This window comes from Meleagris gallopavo, chromosome 4 (assembly GCF_905368555.1).
Source record: "Meleagris gallopavo chromosome 4, MGAL_WU_HG_1.1, whole genome shotgun sequence".
Classification (NCBI taxonomy): Eukaryota; Metazoa; Chordata; class Aves; order Galliformes; family Phasianidae; genus Meleagris; species Meleagris gallopavo.
In genome coordinates, this window is record NC_139407.1 from 62,089,876 (window position 1) to 62,106,615 (window position 16,740).

Below are 16,740 nucleotides of genomic sequence, written 5' to 3' on the forward strand. Positions count from 1 at the left end.
TGCATGTTACCAAACTCACAAACTGCATATTTTGGCATGCCAAATACTGCTTTTACACTTCTCCCCAAACCACTTTAAGATAAGGAGCTTGCACTGGAGTGTATAAGATGCATAAGAGGCACAAGAGACAGACTGTGAGCTCTGAACTGTGCTTTTCTTCCCTACAAACACCAGAAACATAACTTTATCTAATTCTCCACCAAACAGACTAGAACAGTACGTAGGAGCAAGATGATTCAGAAGAGAGCGTGACTGCAGACTTCTTTTGAATCCATCTGGAAGAATTGCTTAGTGTGTTCCTATCTGCCTCTCCTACTTGCCTTTAGGGGGCAGAGAAACCTGCTGGGTTACGCCAACATTGCTGAACAGAAGGGCTGTTAGGTGCTGGGAAATGCAAAGGGCCTCTCCTCCCTGCAAGCTGCTGAAGTCCTTTGGAGACTTGGCTCTCCTGCACAGCACATTCCTGTTCCTCTGAGGTACCTTTCATTATGGCTGCACTTGTGTTTTGTGCACGTAGATAAAATGAATGCTTCAGTCCTCAATTCTCAAGAATCTTAGAAGTAAATAGAAAATGGATAATTTTCATCTCTAGCCACATTATCTGGTGGCCAGAATGCCAAATGTCTGACATGGTTGCTTACAAAAATTGATTCAAGAGGGCTAAAACCTAATTCTTCTAATTGTGAAGTTAGAAGAGCACTACTTACCACAATTACAAGAGAAAATATTAAAGCACATACTCAGCAAGTTCAGTGAGACTGCACAAAATAGGTGAGTTGGCATTGGAAGTTTATCCACTTCAGAAATACATACATTTGTATAAAAAAGAAAATTAACATTAACATTTACATATTGGCAAGTCTTATACAGGTAAAGACAGTGTTATGGTTTATATGTACTGGATTACACAAGTATTTTTACAGTTCAAAAATCTTGAGAGTATATTTGCAAAGAAAAATAAAAAAATAATACCTGAATTTGGCCCCATAGCACATTGTAAGTATGACTGTCATGATGGAGTCAGTTATTCCTAGAGAGAGAAGAATTTACTCTGTAAACAGTACATAAAAATACTGTAAAAAAGAACAAAAAAAAAAAAAAACAAAAACAAAAAACAAACAAAAAAAACAACCTAAAGCTTGCCTAAAATACAGATACGCGCATCTAAAAAAGCCACGTTTTTATGAGTGCTCTGTTGGCTGAGCTTTCTTTGTGGAGTGGATCACATCAGACCACTGAACCACAGACATACTTATCTAAAATAAAAGGAATTACAAATCTGATATATCCGATATTCAACAGAATCTGAAATTTAAGTACTGCACATTCTTTAATTTACACTCACAAAAAAAGTTTATTACAGTGGGAACAGAAAGCAGATGACTGATATTGTGCATATCAGTCTCAAACAAAATGAAGGAATTAAGGTAAGAATTGCTGGCTCTATGTGAGGTCCTATTATTACAGCTTATTAAGAAAAATCCCTTAGGGATTAAATCCTATTTTACTGTTTTCATAAAACGAAATTCTTATTCTGTAACATTGTTCTTAAAGCTGTGACCATTTAATAACAATAAGATTAAACCTGACATGTATAACCTCTGTAAAGGTAGCAGAAAAGTGGAATTTATGGATTCAAACTGACAGAAACCAGATAGCTTCTCCTATTTCAAAAGTTATAGCAAATTATTCTTTCTTTTTATTAAGTCTCATAAACATTATTAAAGATAATTTGACAGTAGTTTTGAATTAACCAAGTTATTGTAGCAGGCCAATAAAATAAATAGCTTTCTCTTTACAAAAATTCAGGAGTAGGGCAATACCAGAACCACCAAGCCCTTGTGTTATTAGGGAACAAACATAAGCACCCTGCAAACACCTATAATTGATAGTGTTGATGGTACATTAAAAACTAATTTTATCTTGTTTGCATTGCATTTGCTTTGATCTAATAGAGATTTTAATAATGAAAAAATTAGTGGAGTTCTACAAAAAGTAGACTAGAACAGAGTGCTTTGCACTGGAACAGAAGAGAATGCAATTGGCTGACAACCTGGTCTTCACAAACTGACCATGAAATTTTATAGAACAATTGTAACATCACAATAATTGTAGCTTTTTCTTGTGTTTTAAAAAACATTCTGGTTTGGAAATAAAGAATGGGACTCCCATTAAAACCAAATCAGCATTGCCCTAGACCTACTTGGAGTGTTCTTAAGTAATATATATGATTCCATAACCCTATCTGTTGGACAGTACCCCAGTACTGATTACTGTGGACATTTTAATCACAAATTACATTTATGTATCAATTGGTTTAGAAGATGTTGCATTTCCCAATCTTTTCCAGTCTTTACCTGTAGTAAACCAAATTATTTGCACAAAAGACTTCATTATTTACACATCAACTATACAATTAATACAAGTTCAGCACCAGCCCTGACTTAAGGAGTAAAAACCTTCAAGTCAGAATATTAGTATTTCCCCTGCCACAAATGAATTCTGATGTATTTTCAGAAGTTTCCCTCTTCCGTTTTGGTTGTATTCACAACACTTCTTTGTTCATGTGGACATTGTTCTCCTCCACATTCCAAGGAGATCAGTAATAGCAGCAGTTTCAAAAAAAAAGGTGCAGGTGTTGCAGATGGCCTTCACAGAGTAGTCTGTTCAGATCTTTCTGAGAGAAAGGCACAAAATCCACTGATCTGCATTACAAAACTTTACCAAGAGTTCATTAAGTGGAGATGTAGCTCACATGAGAACAAATGGTTGAAATAAACTCAGGTTGTGTGTGCAAACAACGGGAAATCCAACAATGGCAGAAGTCCACATTTAATTCCAAGACAGCAGAGAACCCATTTTTCCTCAGTGTCAGTGAATTATGCCGGCCCTGTCACCTTGGTTTAGAGTAACCATAAGGACACCGAAGAATCAGGCTGCCATGACTAGGTAGGACATGAGTGCTATAGTATTCAACCAAACTCCCCATGTTCAGAAACATGATGTCTGCATCCAGGTAGAATTTACAGTCCTATGGTAGAACAGAAACAAACACAGTCACTGGCTGCAATACTTCCTACTCAGTGTTTAAAAAGAAAAAACAAAACACCCAACAAACACTTGACAACAAGAAGTAAAATACATTATCAGAACCAAGATCTTTCCATCAAGCTGCTGCTTTGCAAGCTTCTCACTTAGACATTTAAGTCCAAGTTAAACTCAAGAACTTTGTAGCCCTTCCTGTAGAATGTAACTGGGGCTGATATTTAGATTTGGACATTTGCAGCTACTTTATCTTCTATACAGTACAGCAATCAAAAAGCCCAGATCTAGTTACCTGAATTCTCATCCTGGAACAAATACTTGTAAAGCAGCATACTTTTACTTTTAGGACTCTGGTAAGTTTGACTTGTTAATTGTGATGCATATGCATATACTTGCACATTATATGTACATGATATCATACATCTATAAACATGCACAAAAGCTTCATATACAGGAGAGCACTCACCTTTTCAAATATTCTGTAGTTTCTCACTTTTTCTGCAGATTGATCCCATACAACTAATACCTTAACAATGAAAAGCGCAACAAAATCAGTTTAAGCTAATAAGCTCAAAGTCAATACATAATTAAGGAATTATTTACAATCAACTGACCAGCCTATAAAAAAAAAAAATCACTGAAGTTATAATAGCAATTGTTTCAGTACTTAACAACAAGCAAGAAAATCTAAGTACTTTTAACATGTAAAAACACAGCATCTCTAAGTCCAAAAGGTTTTTGTAGGGGCAGATTCTGCAATTGGAAGTTACCTTTCCAGCCTTAGTAGATGAGTTCCTAATACAGTATAATCCATTTTGTGGCTGTCCCTTTGGGCTAGTAGCTTTAAATATCCTAAAATAAAAACAATGCAATAATTACATATGTTGCTTATGATCCAGAAAACATTAACATATAGATTCCTGTAATCACAGAATTACAGGAGCTGGAAGGGACCTCTGGAGATCATCTAATCCAGTCACCTCCCCTCCCCCTTTACTAAAGTAGGTTCCCTAAAGTAGTTTGCACAGGAAAATGTCCAGGTAGGTTTTGAGTATCTCCAGAGAAGATGACTCCATAAACTCTCTGGGCAGCCTATTCCAGTGCTCTGTCACCTTCACAGTAAATAACTTCTTTCTCATGTCCAAATGGAACTTTCTGTGTTCCAGTCTGTGCCCGTTGTCCCTTGTTCTGTCGCTGGGCACCACTGAAAAGAGCCTGGCTCCATCCACTTCTGCTCCTTAAATATTTATAGTCCTTGCTAATTGCAGAATCATAGAATCACTCAGGTTGGAAAAGACCTCTAAGACCATCCAAGTCCAACCATCAACCAGTCACCACCATGCCCTCTAAGCCACATGCCACATCCACCCTCTTCTTGAAAACCTCCAAGGATGGCGATTCCACTGCTTCCCTGGGCAGCCTGTTTCAATGCACTACCACTCTTTCTGAGAATAAATTTTTCCTAATACCCAAATTGAATCTCCCCAGACACAGATATCTCAGCTTTCCCTTAAGGGAGAAGGCTCCAGGCCCCTTACAATCTCTGAAGCCTTCCATTGGACTCTCTAGAAGTTCCCTGTCTTTCTTGAACTGGGGAGCCCAGAACTGGACACAGCACTCCAGATATGGTCTCACCACAGTGGAGTAGGAGGAGATGAGCACCTCCCTCGACCTGCTGGCCACACTTTTTAATGCACCCCAGGATAACATTACCCTTTTTGGCCAAAAGGGCACACTGCTGGCAATTCTTATTAAAAATCTGTTTCAGTTGTAATAATTTATATTACATCATATTGGACAGAATTTTACTGTTCTAGCATATCAATCAGCAATGTGTCACAGAAGATCTGGCTTTCTGTCCCCTTAGCATCCTAGCAGAACAATTATTTCCAGAGGGGGTAAAATCATTTTATAAGCACTCTGTTTTCTCAAGTGATACATGAACACTTAACTATCTCTGCTGGAAAATGATTTCCACATTAAAGTGATTTAGATATATTCCCAAGTTTTTAAACACAAATTATATATCTCAAAATGATTTTTAAACTACTGTTCAATACAGATATCTGTAGGATTTTAAGAAACTTTTTAAAAGCCACATCTACCTTTCAACTTCTAAGGATTCAGAGGTATTAATAAATATTGAAGTAGGCAGCTCAACCTGTAGGAAAATACAAAGAAATTAAGTGACCATGAAGAACAATGAAAACTCAAACTACTAACATGTTATCCAAACAAGCTACAGCTGTTGATATCTGAACTTGTTAATAGTGCTTTAATCTTATGTTTCTTCCTCCTGTATACCAACGACTACCAGAATTTATAAAGGCATTCCTTAAATCTATAAATCACACAGAACTGCATTTTCAGAAGGTTCTTTTTCCCCCGAAACATGTCCCAAAGCTCTCCCACAGAGAAAGCAGGAAAAATGGTCTTTTAAAGAATATATCATCTGTTTGTTCTTACTTTTTCATAGTCATCATCAGAATCATCATTCGCTTGATTTGGCTTGGAGGGCAGTGCTGGTTTTTCAAATGAGAAGCTTCTAAAACTCTGCCCATCTGGTGGTGATCTCCTGACAGAAACAGAACAAAAACTGAAGGACATCTTCACTGAAAACAAAACAAATATACCAACCACTAAAGAGATAATAAAAATAGAACTTAAGAGAAAGTTTCAGTTTAGGACTTATCAGCTCTAGAATCACAGAATAATATAGGTTGAAAGGGATATCTGTAGATGATCTGGTCCAAGCTCCTGCACAAAGCAGGTCCAAATAGCTCAGGCAGTTGTGTCTGGTTGAGTATCCCCAAGGATGGAGATTCCACAGCCTTTCTGAGTTGGCCATCCACAAGGTGAAATTATAACATAACTTATATCTCATCGTAATTTCCAATGTCATGACTTCTGTCTGTTGCCTCTTGCCATGTCACTGCAGATCTTTGTTTTGTGTTCTCCCTGCCTTGCCACTGAGTAGCTGTAAGCAGCAGTGACATCTCCTATTAGCTTTCCTAAAGGTTGAACTAACCCAATTCTCTCAGCCTCTACTCATGTATCATGTGCCCAAACATCTTGGTGGAAGGACTCACACCCATAAATCAATCTCTCTCTCTTGTACTGCATTTAAAGCGTTGTTCATTCTTTCTATAAAACTGAATGATCTGGCAAAAGTAATTCCAACTGTCTAAACATCACAACTAGCTGCACATCCCTTACTAAAGCTGATTTTAACATAAGAAATATTTCACAGAGGCCTAAAACCATTTTTTTGTGGTTCACTGACTTTCTGACACAAAGGTTTCTTATTCATTATGATTAAAGGCTATTAAGTCTTTAAGACACCCACCAAAGCAAACTACAAAAAAAGGCAATTTGTTTTTTGTTTTTTGTTTTTTTTCCCCCCAAGTGATCTATTTATTTCTGAATTATTTCAAAAGTAAAATTCATTACAAAATCTCCAAATAACAAATACTCAGGCAAAAAAGCATGTACTGAGGATGAGAGGAATGGTGCAGAGAAGACTAGCAGACATTAATGTGAATCTGACAAATGATGTCTGTGAACTGATTAACAAAAACTCCAAGGAAAATTTGATACTGGGATGTATTTTCACACTTACTGTAATTGGGGACACGAAGGCTTCTCTGGTCTAGGTTTAAGTACAGGATGCTGGTGGCCTGGCACAGGTGGCTTTGGAAGCACTGGTGGCACAAACAGTGCTGGTTTACCATGTTCTCTTGGCACTTTGGTTTCTACTGGTTTTTCCGTTATCTGGGACAACTTGGGTTTATTGCTTGGCAGTGGAGGAGGAGTCCGTGGTGAAAGGTTTAAAGTTTTTAGCTTCTCGCATCCTTCTGGAGTATTGAGAACGTGAGATAGAGGCAGAGGTTCCGGAGGCAGTAAGGAAGGTTCTTTGACACAAAAAGGCTTTTTGAAAAGAGGTAAAGGGGGCACAGGAGGCAGCTGCTCACTTGGTCTCCGGCTGGAGGACTGAATCTTTAGGTTAGGTTCAGCTCGGCACGGTAACTGGGGCTCTCTCACACTGAAGAAATCCTCTGTCTTGATCTCAGGTAAGCTCCTTTTTGGAGGTGGTGGTGGTGCTGCTGACCCAGCAGTTTTTCCACTAAAGGAATGTGACCTCGACTCTGAGTAGGCAGCTTTTCTGACATGAGGGACCGGTGGAGGTGGGTAGGCTGGGGGCAGAACCATGATATCTGCACAAAGAAAATACCCCACAAATATAGCACACTGCAGGGAAACAAAACATGTCAAGAAACTAGACTTTTATTTTATGTGGTTTAAGATATATTCATTATAATTTGGTCTGATAGTTCCTAAAATGCTGGGTAAACATTCAACTTTCAGCACAATTCTGCACACTACACGTACTGACCTCCTGCAATTTTTATTCAGGCGTGGGTTATGTCAACTTAGCAAAGAATTTTTCCTTTGTTGGAAATAAAGGGAAAAAGGCTATTTAAAAAGCATTGCCCTCTCCTCCAGACTGGAGGACCACATAAAGGTCCTTCAGGGCAGCAGATTTGCCAGAAACTGTTTGTTACTGCTGTTACTAGGCTCTTTTCACCCTAAATACCTTTCAAGATTTGATACCTGTGTCTTTCGTCAGTTATTTTGCCACCTGCAGGGCTTTAGGTATGACTAAGCATAAACGGTGATCTGGCATCCTACAATCTTCATTGCCACATCCTATAATCTTCATTGTCAGCATTTTCTGAAGGGAATAAAGGCAATCACATACCATCTTTCACTATGTCAGAAGTATCTGGTTGCAAGTAAGACTCATCATCTTCCTCCTGGTCATAATCTGCAAGTAAAAATCCGTGTGTCAGACTCAGACAACCACCTCTCTGCTATTTATAGCATGTGTTTTCTTTAATTTTGACATCAATCAAGAAAGCCATTGCTTACAACAGTGAATGAAAAATATAACACACTTGTTTTTCTCCATCTTTGAAATTAAAATGTACCTTCTGGTATGACACTTTGTAGTGGCATTGCCTTTCTCAGAAAAATTCAGATCAGTTACAGAGGCACAACTACAAACTGATATACTTGCTAAACAAGTTGGAAAAATAAAAACTCAGCAACTCAAAAGCAACCCTACCATACCAACTTTTATGACTTTGCAGTATGGGTGCCTAAGAAAGCCTCATCATCTGCAAAACAATGAATTCTTTTGCCTTGCTCTGGTAACAAAATACACCACAACAAATGACTTAAATGTTGTCTCTAAGTCAAAATAATCAAGACATGAAAAGCATGCTGCCTCCAGGCAGTAATTTCTCATCATTGACTGTGATATGAGCCTTAAGAACAATGCACAGTATTTCCTTAGAGAAAGAGGTTCAGTGGGGGCTGGGGAAAAGGCTAAGGTTAAGCTGATAAAAATCAGTTAACTGTTATAATAATTATCCTTATTTAGATTTCTAGGCCTCTCCAAACATAATTCATATTGTATACAACCTTTCCCTCCCATAAACACTGGTGTTCTAAACCACAACCCTATACAAAAAGCTGATGAGTGTTTTCCTCTGCTTTGCAACAATCCAACCGGATTTCCTACACAAACTCCCTTTTTTTTTTTTTTTTTTTTTTTTGTCTTAGTCAGGAAAAATGGTCAGGAATTTCCTTTCAGGAAATCAGAGTTCTTGCTCCAATCAACCCTACCATGAGAAATCTGAAAGGGCAGAAAATGCCTACTAAAGGAACTCTGCAGGATCACAAAGCAAGTCTCCTCATTTGGACTGTACTGTGTTTCTTGACTAAGAAGTTAGTTGCTAAATATGCTGTGAATCTCAATCTGACAAGCTTTCTGCAAAATCCCCATTTCTATCTAAAAAAATCAACACACACAGCCAGAATTGTTACAGCAAGTTATCAAACAGAATTAAAAAAAGAATGCTAAGAAAGACTTCACTTCAAGCCTTACTTTAAAAAGTTACTCAGTTTGAAAGTCATTGAAGGATGTTATCCAATGCGTCCCACCTAGGCCATTCAAATGTCTAATGCAAGATCTTCCTGAACTGAGAGAAGTTCTGGTTTGCACTAAGCAGACTACAGCACAGCTGCAACAACATCCCAGAGTGAATTACTGCTACCTCTTGGGACAGATGAATTGTTTTTACAGCCTAGCTAAGAGGCAGCTATCTCCACAATGTTTCACCACACTGTCAGAACAGGCTTTCAGGGTGTACCTCCCCCAACACCCTTCTCTCCCCAGGGCATGGATCTCCAGACTATGACCTATGGACACGCTCAAATATTTTATCTTCCTGCTAGATCTACAGCTTTCCAACATGCGGTCTTAATAAAAGTGTAAGTTAAAAATTTAAGGTTGTATTATTAGGGGTGATATTAAGATTGCATTAGGTTTCAGACACCTCCTGGCCAAGGCTGAATTCCTTTAGTTACCACTTATTTTTTAGTGATGGTTTTACAACACAGACTGTTTCTGATTTCAAATTACAACAATTCTATGCAACTCATAAAAATAATAATTTTTAGTTCTCAGTTGCAAACTAGATCAGACAGTCTGCTTCAGCTACTGGAATAGTTCCTGCAGAATCCAGAAGGAAAACAAGATTAAAAAAAATCACTTATCAATGTCTAAAAATTGTCACCTTCATTATCTGCTGAATGATGAGAATACTTGATATCAATGGGACGTTCAACTGAGCCATAGAAACTGTCTGCATCAGAACCAGAGTCACTGCAAAAGAAAAGGCAGAGTCTCTTTTGCATCACTATGTTAGAGGTCTTGGAAAAATAAAGACATCTGCTAGCAAGACTGCAGCACTGGAAAGTAATACTGGAAAAGCAGAAGCAATCCATTCCTCTATCAATAGCTAAATCTGTTGCTGCCACTGATATTTTTCTTTGTTTTATACAAAACTAACATTTTAATTTCTCTTAGTAAAATGATTTACTTGTCCTGCTACTCTTTAATCTATCTGTTAGGTAGGTCCTTCATTCTTGAAGCCTACTGCAGCTGTTAATACTTAGCAGTAAATAACTTGTAGGTGCCAAGAGCCAAGAAACAACACTACTGAGAGCTAAAGAGAAGAGTGGGAAAAGGCAAACAAAGATTAAAGTTTCATACCTGAATTCTGTTACTGTTTCTTTCTTATCGTGGTAGTGATCAATTTCCCTCCTCAGGGATAACATCCAATTCTAAATAAATAAATCCACAACATCCAACACATTAATCTTTAAATTATTACACAAAGATGCACAGTATCTTTCTCTTCTGCAAGACCAGACTGACTGTGTAAATGAAATATCATTTATCCACACCTTTATATAAGTATTGAAAGGATTTACTAGTCAAAATGTTTTGACTATTGAAAATCCTACAAGAACATATTAAATTGTTCAACTTTTGATTTGTGAATTTCCAGTTGTTACTCCTAAAGCCATGCACCTGCTCATAGTCTGTGTATTGGTAGATTTCACTGAACAAGTTTTTATACTTAATCAGAAGTTTACCATACAAATATTAATTCCACGGCTAAAAGCCAGAAATATGAAGACAACTGTAACATCAACTATGCCACTTATAGCCATTCCCTACACTACAACAAATTACAATTTGCACAAATAGTTAAAACTTCAGGCGTTATTTTCAGAGGAGCCCAAAGAACCAGATGTACAGACTTTGGTTACAGCTGTGTGCCCACTTCACATAGATTTTAGGGAAGCCCAAGATCCACTTTTTTCACTTGCAATATGATTTCCCTTGGAGTAGGACATACCTTTCTTTCATCTTCAGAAGAAGCAGAAAAAAACCATGTCCTGTGCTTCTTGCTAATGTGAACTAACTTGAAAGGAAACACATTGCTTGATGTCGTCTCTTCAGCTGCCCGCATAACCCTGGAAACAGAAGAACCAATATACAGAAACCACTTCATCCGTAAAGTTAATTCTGCTGTGCAAGTCACAGCTCAGAAAGCAGTTTTATCAGCCTGCTCTACCTTGCTGAAAATAATCCCCAAGATCAGCAACAACACCTCACTAAAACACTAATCTGCATAATTGTAGTTCTCCTTCATTGAAGCAATAGCATGGATAATGCAAGAGTGCTGACAGGAGAAAAGGCACCACTTCATCCACCAGACGTAGATGATGTTTTGACCTCTTCAATAAACAGTTCTAATAAACTTTTTAATAAGCTTTTTTTTTTGAAAAAGTTTAATTCAACCTGTTTCACAAACCAAATTAGAAAAGTTTCCTGCCTTTTATTTTTTCCACATGGGATTCTGAAATGAGAAAACACTGCTCTGTCCTCACAGAGGCACAAAAGAACCCTGTTCAGAAATGCACACTATAATGTTTTGAAAGAATAAGGAGACTAAAATCATAAGACTGTGTGCAATCCAGAAGTAACACCAGTAGGATTTACTCAGCACAAGCTATAGAGAAATATGAATGAAAGTTTTTGGGGCTCTCTTTCTTCTTGTTCCTATACTTTTGACCTCGCTAATTTCCTCACAGAACACAGTATTTCTGTACATCCTATTTATGGAAGGTAGCTTGTAAGCCTACAAATAAGGTTTTTTGACTTTTGGTTAGTACCAAAGCAAATGAACATGATTTTGGGAAAAACAAAAATAAAAATAATAATTAAAAGATATTAATCAGCACCTCGCAGTTGGCACTAAGAACAATGCAAAGCGCAACGTTTTTTCAGAAAGTTGGTATCTTTTTAGAACTCCAACTCTAATTTTAAATTGTAAGTCACAGTGTTTTGTGTTTTTTTTTTTTAATCTGGCCTAGAACTACGCCACAAAAGAACTGTAAGTTACTTCATTCACTAATTTAAGACCAATAGAGATGTTACTATGGAAAATAACCATCATATGTCTGGGAGGAATGGCAATGTTTCCCGCATTCTGAGCCACCAGAACATTCAGCACTGTCTCACGTGCTGTCCACACTTGAAATGTAAAAGCTATTGAATGAAATCTGAAAAACAGAAGTCTAGGGAAGCCTTAGAGTAACTTGTTTTCATGCACTCTTATGAAACTGCCCAGTCTAACAAATGAAAATTTCTTTCACTTCAAGCTTTTTTCCAGTAATGCTTATGTCCACACATAACACTAACTATGAGCTGGTCCCAATTCTACAACCAAGATGGCTGCAGATACAGAGATATGTAAAAAGCAATGAGAGTTTCTAGCAATTACAAAATCCGCACTATTTTTCATAATATCACGATTACAGAAGCTGGTATCATGGCCATGTTATAGCAGCATCCCCAGCAAATACGCTGTTGTGGTGGTCAGTTAAAAAGCCTTCCTACTACAGTGAGAGAGATTTCCTTATCCTAAAGGTCTGAGAGCATTAAGCAGTGCAGGGACAACAAGCACATTTATGTAGACAATAAAACTGCAGCAGTTAGGGCCAACAATAGTTTGTTTCTCTACATTCTGTATCTTACTTGTCTTTTCTTAGCATCGTATGCAACAGCAATTTCCTGAGGTTAATACTGAGTGCAAATAGTAGGCCCTGTACATGTGCACTCAGTGAGATTCTGGTTAACTTGAAAGCCATTTATTTTTGTCTTCCACTTAAAAAGCAAATGTTAAAATTTATAACGTATAGTGGAAAGAGTCAGACATTTTGCACATGTATTCTCTCATTTTATTACTCCTATAGTTGATTCAATTTTGACACCAATTAGTGTTACTGAATCAGGAACTTTAAATATTCTGCTTCAATTCCAGATAATTTGTCTGGAGGAATCCATACCTATGTGTGCAAAGTCCACATCAAATAAAGAACAAGCACCAACCCACTGCAGTGGTAAGCCCTGTGCAATTTTAAAAGCTTTACTAGAGGATTACAAAAGATGAAGGATGTACTCTTGCACAGTACTGGAAACATATATACAATTTGAAAGGTATTTTCTCTTGCAATGTGAGACCAGTGCCTGACCAAAACAACAAACATAGCTGAATTAACTACTCAAAATGAAAGGCAGTTCCTACCCCAATTAAGTACAAGGGCCTAAGGTGTTAAGTTTTGGCACTCACCTGTTGTAACCATTCAAAGAAAATGCACCCTGTGGAGATGCAGATGTGCTGGTCTTAAAGTAGTAAATGCATCCCTCATGGATAATCACAAATCTCAGCGGCCCTGATAAAGAAAAAAACAAGTAAGATATAAATCCAAAGGCAGTGCGATCCTCAGTAGCTGTACCCAAGTTAGGATGCCTGAGTGAATTTCATTAATCCCTATAGAAGGGCACAAAGCAGCAGAGTGGCAGCTGGTTGCTGACCAGTCACATGAAGCTCTCCAAAAGAAACCCCAGAGACTGCAAGCCTGACCTCCACCTGTGCTCCTTCTCTGGGAGAACAAGCTAACCTAAGAGTGCAGCCTGAAACAAGAGAGGAATGTAAACGTGGGCTACAAATAGCTATTTAGTTCAACCTATTGTGATTTGGGGTGAACATCTCCTTTCTTCTTAAAGGTGGCAGTACGTAATGCATAAAGCTGGCAATAAAGTGCTTCTTTTTTTCTCTTAAAGCTAAGTGCCAACTCTCCCATCACCTTTATCAAAGATGGTAATCTTTGCCCTTAGTTGTATAAACACAGTTTAGTTGTAAACAGGCATAGGAAATGACTAGAATACAAATTAAACTCGAAGTCTTACATTTTATCCTATTAAATGGATTCTGATTCCAGAAGTAATTACTATTACTAAGCACAGTCTAATCTCAGCAGAAAATTTCCATTCCACAACAGCAGCATGAGATGGGGATATTTTTCCAGTACTAAAAAACCAACTGTAGAAAAAGCTGAGCACTAATTTATTTTATAAAAGAATCTTCGAAATTGTTTCTGCCATCTGTTTCTGCCTTAAAGTCTTACTTCTTAAGGCCTTGACAAAAGATTTAACTAAATACAAGAAAATCAATCATAACACTTGTCATCTAAGACTTACAGTTTCAAAACAATTAAAGCAAATTCTTTCAATGTGAGTCTTTAATACATATATTCCTGTAAAATTGTATTACAATGCAGAAAAAGTAAGAGGAAGACTGGCTTGATTCAAGAGCCCATTAATAGGAAGCGTGTTTATGGCTCTAAAGGCAAAAATTAAAACCACTGAACTTACATTTCAAGATCTGCAACTGAGTGCCTCCCTTTTTATGAAGATAGCCCGATTTGGTCACTCCTCCAGGCATCGTCAAAAGGTTTTGTGCTCCAATTGCCTTCATTGGGACCGGCCAGACCTGTTCTTCTGAGGCCATCTTCCTGCAATTTAGAATAATTAATTAAGAGCAGTTTCAAACTTAGATTTTACTTCAGGAAATGAGGATTGAGAAACAAAGCTTGTTTCCTTAACCAAGTTTTCCAAACAACTAACATGGTTCAGCAGTCAAGTATGCAGGACAGACGCGTGCTCATAGGTTCCAGGAAGTTTGTGAGGTATAAAAAACATAGCACAGAAAGTCCCAATTTATTTTTATTCAGTTCTCAAAACTGACTGACAGTGGTCAAAGCAATAGAAGAGTGCTTAATAAATGTTATTTTACTATTTATATCTTAAAACAGCATCAGATGATAATACGTAGACTAGAAAGAAAACCAGTTTCTTTTCTAAAGCTCCATACCACACATGGGCACTGAATGTAGCTTTCTGTACAGTGAGGGAATCAATGGTCAGATTTTAGTAGCCATATGCAGTTATTAATAATATGCTTCTCACATTTGTATGCTTTATTCTAACTAATAGCGTCAGTGTATAATCTTATACTGAACGCCACACGTGACAATGCAAATCAAATCCATCTCAGATTGCTGCAGGATGCCTTCCACTCACACAGAAGTTACTAATGCCATGCTTCACCAAGAGCCTTTGCAGTTCCCACTGTTTCTGCCACCACCTTATACAGGTTACCAGGAGAACTATCCTTTTAAAAGCAGCAGTTTTTTTCTGCCTGATGTATCACTCTGAGACTCTTCTTTCTTCAACTGGCAACGGAATTGGGCTAAAAATCCAGTTGCGTAAAACACTCTGCTCTAATCCATTCCTGTTCTTATCGGGTAATTGAGATTTTCCCAAGCTGAGTTGGGCCTTCCTCCTCCTCTCTGCAATGAAATTTCTAGCAATAGTGGTGTATTAATAGGTCCAAGAAGTGGACCTATAATATTTAAGAATTACTAAAATAGTAAAAAGTATTAAGTCTAAAATAAAATATCCTTCAAATCCTTCAAATAATTTTTCCACATCTTACAGTAAAGTCAAAGGGCAGTAGGGCATTAATCAGCTGGCTGCTAACACCAACCAACACTGCAGTACTAAGAGCCATTTCCTTGAAATGAGGAACACAAAGGCATGTCTTGGGTAAACTTCTGAATTTAAGAGCTAGTACATCAACATTCAAACATTTGAAACTAATTCATGATGAAGTGATTTCAGTCTGTTTCTAACTATATTCAGAAAAAAGAGATGAAACAAAAGCAAACTTTTTATTCAGCAAGATATACTCTGATCTCAGATTCCTTCATCTAATTCTAGCATTAGTCTCAATGCCATCCAACTGGCATTGTTTGAAGATCATCACAGGTTTGTTTTCAAATAGCAAAGAGCAGAAGAAAGGACTTCAGCAATTCCCCTCTGGAATTAAGCAATAATCTCAGTGTTATTGTATTTAGACTGAAAACATTTCAGAAAAGGGAGAGTTAAGTACCTCAGGGAGGTTATCCAAAACAACCACAAGCTGAGATTCTAGGAAGGCAATGGCAAACACTGGGGACAAGGGTATCCCTCCCTAGGTAAATACAGAAAACACAAATATTTGACTAGGTCATGGCAGCCTTCTGCATGGATAGCTGCTGGAAAGCCAGAATAGCAGGAAGACAACAAAAAAATTATTACATGGAAGCAGAGAAACAAGCAGGTAAAGAATCCAGTTCTACAGTACAGACAGTACAGGATTTAACCAAAAGGAAGGACAACAAAGTATCATGTTCTGCTTCCTCTTCTCGACAATCATTCCTTATCTCTGCAGATTTACAATAAAACAGTTCTGAAAATACAGACCAACCCTCAAACTTCCCCATCTACCTGCGTGAATAAAGGAGGTGTGGCAGAACTCCCCGCAGGCAAGTACATATTTCTCCTACAACACAGAGCTTTCCAATCAGCTTAACTATGCATATTTTCTGGATCTCATTGTAACCTTTCCCACTTCCCATTCTCATATGTAGGCTGGGGCTGAAGTTACTGACACACAGGGAGGACTTCGGTATTCCGGATTGAAACATTTGAAATAACTCCCTTAAATCAGTACTTTGAATCTATTCCCAAACAGATTTTCTTTTTTTTTTTTTTGTTGAGAGTACAAAACAACCCTGAAGAACACAAGATGCTATTTTGCATCCTGCTGCTAGGAGAAAGCTGTCAAAACAAAATATCCATGGGATCTTTATTTTAGGGGTGGGATGAAAGAAGAATTGATGCTCTTGAAGATTTTCCTGGTGGTAGCATCTATAATATAGTTGTCTTTAGCTCCCCAAAATAGATCTTTCCAGATCTTTCCACTCTTGATATTGATAGTTTCTTTTTTTTTTTTTTTTTTTAATCTATTACGTGAGGAACAGATCAAGGCTCCATTACCAAGTATGGTCAATAGCAAGCACAAAGGCACTGTAGAGCCTATTAGCACT

At 37.6% G+C, this 16,740-nt stretch overlaps 1 protein-coding gene across 7 annotated transcripts in view; it reads right to left on the minus strand.

Moving 5' to 3' along the window:
• Window positions 1-772: 772 nt before the first annotated feature.
• Window positions 773-16,740, minus strand: part of SH3BP2 (SH3 domain binding protein 2) — a 35,843-nt gene continuing 19,875 nt past the window's right edge. For 5 of the 7 annotated variants that reach the window (XM_085223576.1, XM_010710462.4, XM_085223580.1 and 2 more), the window contains 12 exons: window positions 14,183-14,322; window positions 13,098-13,200; window positions 10,818-10,935; window positions 10,166-10,236; window positions 9,687-9,775; window positions 7,805-7,870; window positions 6,665-7,259; window positions 5,512-5,620; window positions 5,151-5,206; window positions 3,816-3,897; window positions 3,512-3,571; window positions 773-3,031 (listed from right to left, as the gene is read on the minus strand). In XM_085223576.1, the coding sequence (XP_085079702.1) occupies window positions 2,894-3,031; window positions 3,512-3,571; window positions 3,816-3,897; window positions 5,151-5,206; window positions 5,512-5,620; window positions 6,665-7,259; window positions 7,805-7,870; window positions 9,687-9,775; window positions 10,166-10,236; window positions 10,818-10,935; window positions 13,098-13,200; window positions 14,183-14,318 (1,623 nt within the window). In that variant the 5' untranslated portion in view covers window positions 14,319-14,322 and the 3' untranslated portion in view covers window positions 773-2,893. Of the gene's footprint in view, window positions 3,032-3,511; window positions 3,572-3,815; window positions 3,898-5,150; window positions 5,207-5,511; window positions 5,621-6,664; window positions 7,260-7,804; window positions 7,871-9,686; window positions 9,776-10,165; window positions 10,237-10,817; window positions 10,936-13,097; window positions 13,201-14,182; window positions 14,323-15,761; window positions 15,843-16,740 lie in introns of all 7 variants that reach the window. The other 2 variants (XM_085223579.1, XM_085223577.1) reach the window with 2 other exon arrangements.